The following is a 7946-nucleotide window of genomic DNA, read 5'->3' on the forward strand; positions in this document are numbered from 1 at the left end:
ATATCAGAAAGGAAGTTTAAAAAACTAGTACCAAGTTTATTGTAAATGAAAACGAGATAAAAAAAAGTTTGCTATCTCTTAAATTTGTAATGGTCAAAACTTTAAACTATATAATAATCATTTTAGTACATTAAGCTCTAACCAGACCACGTGGACAATGTGTTTAGTTATTGTATTTGTTTTGTTTACTATTTATTGCAGTTTTCTTTGCACTTGTGCAGATTTATTTTCCTGAACAAATACTGTCCATTTTTGCAGGTTTGATCTGAAAATAAAACAAAAACAATCACCACAGAAATACCATTTACACGAAATGAAATATCACAAATATTAATACACCATATAAACAGCTGGAGTACTTTGATTTATTACAATACAAATAAATTCTGTTTACTTGCACGTATTTTGTTGATTTTTTTTTACTGGATGGTTCGTAAAGAGATGATGTTGCCCAATATCTTACACAGGCCCTATTCCTTATAAAATTCTAAATTGGCTTTTTATACAAAAGTCTGCTTTATGGATGAAACATTTTGCTAGCAAAATTAAGCATAAGTTCAATGCTAAAAAAAAAAAAAAAAAAAAAAAAAAAAAACACTTAAGAAGACATCCGCCCTTTAGTGTGAAGGGATTCCCACCAAACATCATATGAAATTGACAACTTTCAACTTCGCCAGACTACTAGCCTTCACTTCAAACTCTATTGTTTTGGTTAGAGGGGTCCTGAGTACATCGACCTTCCCTTTCATAGATGTATTTTCTTTTTTCTCTATAGCCCAATACATGTGTCATACGCATTGAATAGTGCTTGTGTCCCAGTAAGCCATATAATATGTTCTAAAGAGCTCTAAATGTCGCAGATTTCACATATATATCCTAGCCTGTTGTTGTTGATCATTGTGATGGTCATAGGTCAATCCATCAAAAAGGAAATATTTGAAAGAGATATTATATATTTCGCGTGTAGATGGTAAGCTTTGGTTTTCCGTATTACTGATAAATCCTGACGAGACCCGGAAGTACTCCTTGTTGCCAGTGCCTTGACGCTGGTGATGCGGATCTTGAGTCTGTCATTTTGACTTGGCTAGACACATGAAGGAAGTACTGAACAAACTCCATAAATTTAGCGCCCACCCGGATTCGCGCTGCTGGTATGTGGCATGGAATCCGCCTGGCACACTGCTGGCTTCGTGTGGTGGAGACCGGGCGATACGGATATGGAAGAAAGAAGGTAGGGTGGAGCAGGTAGCTTTGACATTTAGGTATGCTTTCTTTTAAAAATATGTGAACATCAGTGTTAATCGATGCATGCAGCCCTTTACATGTCAGCTTGTCATGCAGCGAGAGACAGTGTTAAGGAATTACTTTTTTCCTGCCTTTATTGTTTATGGCTTACCGTGGGAGCTAGCTGAAAACAAGGGAACGTATCTAGAGCAATGGTAATGCTACAATTGGAGACTAACTATTTTACAGTGAAGCTGGTAGTAATGGCAATCGAGTGTAGAACCCTAGCGAAAAGCTGGATTTGTACCCTGTACAACACTCCTCGGTGACATTGGATCGATGGCGGCAAAGGCGATGTGCCGTTGAGGTTGATATCAGCTTTGGCCCTCTTGTGCACACTGAATGTGTATAAAGACCGTTATCTGGAAATATTTATTAATTTTTCCTGGAATTGTTGCCGTAGACTAGTTGTAACAACTGTTATTCAACTGAAGATGAACTCACAACATTCATAATGTTAGTTTTTCAAAACCTCTTCAGATTTACCTTTTCTTTCAATGTTAGTCTAAATTAACTCAATATTTATAGCCATTTATAGCACTTCTAGCTTTTTAGGTGCATAATTTAAGTGAATGATGATCGACATAATGGTGCCAAAATGTCTGCACATCTATTTAACTCAAAATGGTAAATACAGTACATGCCTTAAAAAGACATGATCAGACTTAATGTTCAGGGTTGATTATGAGGCATTTATATAGATTTATTCAGCCCAAAATAAGGCCATCAAACTGACACCTAAGCTGCATACTGCCTTGTGGTTTCAGCAAAGCCACCCACAAGGGAATGACATTTTTGATAAATGTTTATTTTTGATACATGTTCCTGCTGGTTTGTGGTTGTAGGGGATTCCTGGGAGTGTCAAAATGTGCTGTCAGAGGGACATCAGCGCACTGTCAGAAAGGTTGCCTGGTCACCTTGCGGGAACTACCTTGCCTCAGCGAGTTTTGATGCCACCACCTGTATTTGGGCGAAGAAAGGAGATGACTTTGAGGTAACCAAACCTTCTTTCTGCCCTACTCTCGATATCTCATACTGCCTGGATTCTAACCTTTTTTCTTCCCCCACCCTCTCTCCTTCTCCCTGACCCTAAGTGTCTGACTGTATTAGAGGGCCATGAGAATGAAGTGAAGTGTGTGGCATGGGCTCCATCAGGTAGTTTGCTGGCCACCTGCAGCAGGGACAAGAGCGTCTGGGTCTGGGAGGGTCAGTATCAGATGTCATAATTGTTCATGAAAGCAAATTATCTTCATTTTTATGTGAACAAGGCGTCACAAAGGTTACATGCATATAAAGACTTTGTGTACTCCTTTAGATGACGTTTTAGACAACATTATACATTTCGTGATATATATCTTCTCATTATTCATTAATGGTTTGTGTCAGGCTTGTATGCTATCCTGAGTCCATATTCAAATGTTAGAGGACATAGTCATGCCTGATCTTTGAGGTCAGTCAAGGCATTAATCCATTTATCCAATTAATCCTTATTGCTATTGCTCATTGTACAGTGTAGTCTATTTCTGTGATAACCGACACAGTGCATTGGGCATGTAAGAATCACATCCATTCAGGACAATCTGATTTTTAGAAGCAGTTGATTCTTAAATGCAAATGAAGGGTTATACAAACATTTCTTTTGCTCTTAATAAATTGAAAATGTGCTTAGCTCATTCAAGGTCTTCAAACATGAATCAAAACATATTTAGAGTTTTCAGTATTTTTAGCACAATCCTTTATGACTCATGTTAATTATTTAACTGTCACTGTGTGGATTACTGGAACTGTTCCAGCTGCAGTATTCTCTAGTCATTGTCCTTAACTAAAGTATGAACCATGAGTTATGAGCTCCATGAATTCCATGAACGCAATGGCAATGTGAAACAGGCTGTGTTCTAAAATTATATAATTTCTAAACATGGATGCTAGAGCACCCATAGAAAGTAGGAGAAATGGCAAGGACGATGGGTGAGATGCATCCCCAGCTGATACAGTATGATCAGTCAGATATATACAGATTTATACAGCATAGACAAAATCAAGATAATATTAGATGCACAGTACATATCAATAGCTATTAGCAAGAGTATGGCTTCAGTTTCTGTTCTGATATATCTGGATGCCAAAAAGGCTTTTGATATAGTCAGCAAGAAGTAATATAACAATATATTATACTTTGGGTTGGGTTTTTTTGTTAAGTTTATAAAGGATTGTCTGAGCATATGGTCTATTCAAATACATTTTGTTCCATGTTTGAAGAACTTGACAAAGGACATTCATCAAATAAAAGAAAAGTATTTTTTGAACGTTCAAAACTTGCATTTCATGCATTTGCTTATGATTCTCATAAACAGATTGCCCTGGAGTGGGAATTGGTTTAGAATGCACATCATCTATTGCATATATCTGTCCCATGACATGTATCCATACATCATGCCTCTCTTTTTTCCCCTCTGTTACAGTGGATGAGGAGGAAGAGTATGAGTGTGTAAGTGTTGTAAACGCTCACACTCAGGACGTCAAGCATGTGGTCTGGCATCCCACACAGGAGGTATTAGGCGCGTTCTTATCCTTCTCTAGTTTACCGTTGGTCTGTAAACATGTTTAGAAATAATACAGAACAATAGTACACAATATGCCTGCAAGTCATAATATACTGAAGTCAAGACTTCTAAAGCTGCTATAGCCTGTTACATAATTAAAGTTTCCTCACGATCAGATTTTTAAAACCACTTTAGGGCCTAGTGCCTGATAGAATAATGATGTTGAGTCATTGCTGAGTTGTTTTATTTTAAAAAAATAATAAATAAATTTTTATTAAACAGTTGAAGAGAAGTGCAATTAATTGTTGTTGATGAGCTTCTGTAAAGACTCCTGGTTCTTATTTTGAATTTCTTAAGTGCTGTAATTGTAATTAACCTTGATTTGTGTCACAAACTGTCCTGTGTCAGGTGCTTGAATTTGAGGGAATTGGGCCTCGAAAGTTGGATCAAAGTCCAGTGCAAATTGTATGTTGTAGCCAAATAACACATCAGGCTGTAATGATGCAAACTATTTCAGTCAAAGGGTGACCCCTTAATGTATGTATTAAATTGTTTCCTACACTAAAAAGTAATTAAAAGTAAATGCCCAGAAATAAGTAGAAGTCGAACCACATTTAAATAAATATACTTGGAAGTATTTTTATGACATCAGCAAAATATCAATTTCTCATTGGACCCTTTAGTATACATTTTAATCAAAATGAAAACTGAATTAATATAAACTCAGTTTTTTTAAAATCTCACCATTAAGTCATGTCTGCAATGGAAAAAGTAGAAACTACAAGCATATGGCATTGTAGCTCTTATATTCCAGATTACTGCATTATAAGAAAAAGCAGCATTGCAGTAAACTAAGGTTTTCTGTATCAGTATTAATTAAGATCATTCCTGCATTTTACACTGAGCTTTTTAGTGTCAGCTTTAACATACAATTTTCTCTGCAGCTCCTGGCTTCAGCCAGCTATGACAACAGTGTGCGACTGTACAGGGAGGAGGACGATGACTGGGTGTGTAAAGCCACACTGGAGGGACACACTTCTACTGTCTGGAGCCTAGCCTTTGACCCCAGTGGTCAGCGGTTGGCTTCCTGCAGTGATGACCGAACAGTGAAGATCTGGAAAGAGTGCCATCCTGGTGAGCAGTCATGTGTGTGATTCGGTGTGGGTTAGCTCTGTGGCATGGTGATGGTTACATGGGTGCAAACCCTGGATAGGACTTTGCCATATTCCAACTACTCAGAGGAGGAGAATATGCCAAAAGGTCTTCAGGGGAGTTGTTCCGTCATAAATCAATCAATGTGCCATGCTCTCAGACTTACTTAAAATTTTTATGAAATATTTGTCTTCTATTTGTGTGAACAAATCTGAAGTTTAGGGTCTGCATTACAAGTGGTTGTTGAGATACACAGTGACCTGAATATTGATTCATGCCCCTGAGTAAATGGGAACAAATAAATTAATTGGCAATTTTGCTTTTTGTTTTGGATTTTCTTGAGTTCAAACTACAAATGTTTGATTGGACTGTGATCTGGAGATTGAGGTGCTCAGTTGAGAAATTGTATTTTGTTTGTATTTTAGGCATCAGTGCATTAGTGAGTGGGCCACCCACCTGACAACATGTTTTTGTTCCTGTTTAATCAGGGGTATCAAAAATATTATAAATAATAAAATATTGGCTGTCACATTTTGCTTTTTAGGTTCCATTGTTTCAGTAAACAGTGAACATAGAAAACTTTTTGTGACAACTAAAATGGACAGAGTGAGCTCCTGTGTGGCAAAATATCGGTCTTATTGTTGAAAAGAGAGACTGATTTTACACTCTCTTTCTGTGTAGGGGAAGGGGATAACAGCACAGACTGGAAGTGTGTCTGCACCTTGTCAGGATTCCATGGCCGCACAGTATATGATGTTGCATGGTGAGTTCTCTTCTCCAAATTAAATATCCCTAAGCTTGTCACTTTTACTTTTTCCAAGTTGTCTTAACGCTTTTTTTCTAAAATGACTCATTCTAGGCTAGGATATATAAGATCCATCTTTCAAACAAGATTTCCACAATGAATTGAGAAAATTCATGGTGTATTAAAAAGGTTCTGTGTTTTTAAACCTCTTTGACCAGGTGTCAACTGACAGGTGCCCTGGCAACAGCTTGTGGTGATGATGGGGTGCGTGTGTTCAGAGAAGATCCAAACTCTGATCCTGACCAGACCACTTTCTCCCTGGCTGTCCATGCACCCAAGGCCCATAACCAGGACATCAACTGTGTTGCTTGGCATCCAAAGGAGGCAGGACTGTTGGCCTCCTGCAGTGATGATGGAGAAATTGCAATCTGGAGCTATCAGACTGAGGCCTGAAGAGTCTGTCTGGAGTTTGAGGAAGATGTGATCACCAAACAAAAAGTATCTGCACCCCCCCCAGTTTTTGTGTGAAATACTTTCCATTAACATTTACTTTTACATTTTCCCAAGAATTTTTTTATAAATAATAAATTAGTTTAATTTACTTAGGTTTAATGTTGCATCTGAATTAATAAAACTGTCCTAACACAATATAAATCATCTGCATCTTGTATGATTACTGTGCAGTTGTGATTATTTGTTTTTTGAAATATCTGGGTCATTCCATACCAAAAAGGGGGAATTTAGTAGCCAGTTTGTCGAAGTCAAAAATATTCATTCTATTATTTTTGTGCATCTCAAGTACAAAATTACGATCATTAACTTCTTAAATTGGTCACAGCTCAAAGAAAACTATTTTAACAGTAATAAATAATAAACTTTTTTCTAATATAGACATTCAGAGCACTTTCCAGATATGTCATCTTTCCAGAAAGATGATATTAAAAAACACAAAATTCAGATAAATTAAAGCAAGTACAATCCACAATGGAAATAACAGAATAATGGAAGTTAAACAGGTCATACAGTAAAACTATCAGGAATAAAACAAAAATAATTACAAAATCCTGAACCCTGGAGAGCAAGCCTATGACAACAAGAAGGAATCTTACAGAATCTGACTCAAAGGGGTAATCCATCTGCCTCTGACTGGTACCAGGCATTTCATTTATGAGAATGGTGGGGAGGGAGAAGTCTGAGGAGGAGGGGGCAGTCTGGTCGGTGGGACTAGTGGCTGGCTGGATCAGGGGAGCCAAGGTGGGCTGCTCAATCACTCCTTGTATCTGAAGCTCTAGCATGTTATCTGGAGCAGGAAGGGAAGAGAATCCATTATTAGGGAGAGGTACATGGAGAATCAATTAGATGACAGAGAGTAGAAAGGAGTACATCAGAGCCTGCATGCAATAAGGAAACCCTGACAGAATAAGACTATGGCAGCATAACTAAGGGATGGGAGAGAGGGCTGACACAGTCATGAAGGCACACCTGAGGTTGTCACCATAAGTTCACAGCTGGAACTGATAAATGTGGAGTTACCATGCCATCATATAGCAATAGCACTGATAGCTCAGTCAACCAGAGACTCTGTCTTCTGTTAGTCCTCCAAAACCTATTCAACTAAATGATTTGCTGAAAAGGTTAGTTTTAAGCTGAGTCTTCTGTCATTTTTTCTAATTTGAAGTCAAATTCAGTCAAATTTTATCAAAATTATCAAGTCAAATTTTTCAGATGAGTAGTGACATAATATTAAAATGCAGGACAAATGACATGCCTTTGAAATTCAAAGGGGGGGGGGGGATAACGTCTTATAAAATAAATAGAAATGTGATAGAGTGATGAGTAATACACATATATAACTGTTTTACAGGATGGACGAGCCTGAAAGTGGAGATATCAATGCCATTAACTGGCATACACTGTTAGAGGACTTCTGCAATGAACAAAATTACATTTACAGGTACCCCCCTAAAAACTCTAGCACTCAATCCTGTCATAACGTCAGCTCATAGGTCTTACCTGGTTCATTCAAGAAATCTTCCCGCTCTAAAGTTGTAAACAAACTGATGATTTTGATTTTGTTAGCTCGCACAAGCTAACATTAAATTACAGCGAGTAAGCAGCATGTAACCAAAAGAACTCACACAGGAAAACACTGCTCGCAACCCCACAAGCCTGACGCCGCGTCTGCATGCAACAAGGCGTGTCATCCTTTGGTTACACCGGAA

At 37.8% G+C, this 7946-nt stretch overlaps 1 protein-coding gene across 1 annotated transcript; it reads left to right on the plus strand.

The window, feature by feature from the left end:
- The first annotated feature begins 1041 nt into the window (after positions 1–1041).
- On the plus strand, positions 1042–6449 carry ciao1 (cytosolic iron-sulfur assembly component 1). The gene is made up of 7 exons (XM_036527590.1): positions 1042–1231; positions 2130–2278; positions 2379–2490; positions 3747–3835; positions 4772–4961; positions 5661–5742; positions 5943–6449. Exons 1-7 carry the CDS (start codon positions 1093–1095, stop codon positions 6175–6177), a joined length of 996 nt encoding a protein of 331 aa, XP_036383483.1. The 5' UTR covers positions 1042–1092; the 3' UTR covers positions 6178–6449.
- Positions 6450–7946: the final 1497 nt, after the last annotated feature.

This window comes from Megalops cyprinoides, chromosome 4 (genome assembly GCF_013368585.1).
Source record: "Megalops cyprinoides isolate fMegCyp1 chromosome 4, fMegCyp1.pri, whole genome shotgun sequence".
In the NCBI taxonomy this organism is placed as follows: Eukaryota; Metazoa; Chordata; class Actinopteri; order Elopiformes; family Megalopidae; genus Megalops; species Megalops cyprinoides.

Coding starts and splice junctions, on each gene's coding strand:
- ciao1 (XM_036527590.1), top strand. CDS start 1,093: ATGAAGGAAGTACTGAACAAACTCCATAAATTTAGCGCCCACCCGGAT. Junction 2,279..2,378: donor AGAAAGGAGATGACTTTGAG/GTAACCAAACCT, acceptor CCTGACCCTAAG/TGTCTGACTGTATTAGAGGG. Junction 2,491..3,746: donor GAGCGTCTGGGTCTGGGAGG/GTCAGTATCAGA, acceptor CCTCTGTTACAG/TGGATGAGGAGGAAGAGTAT.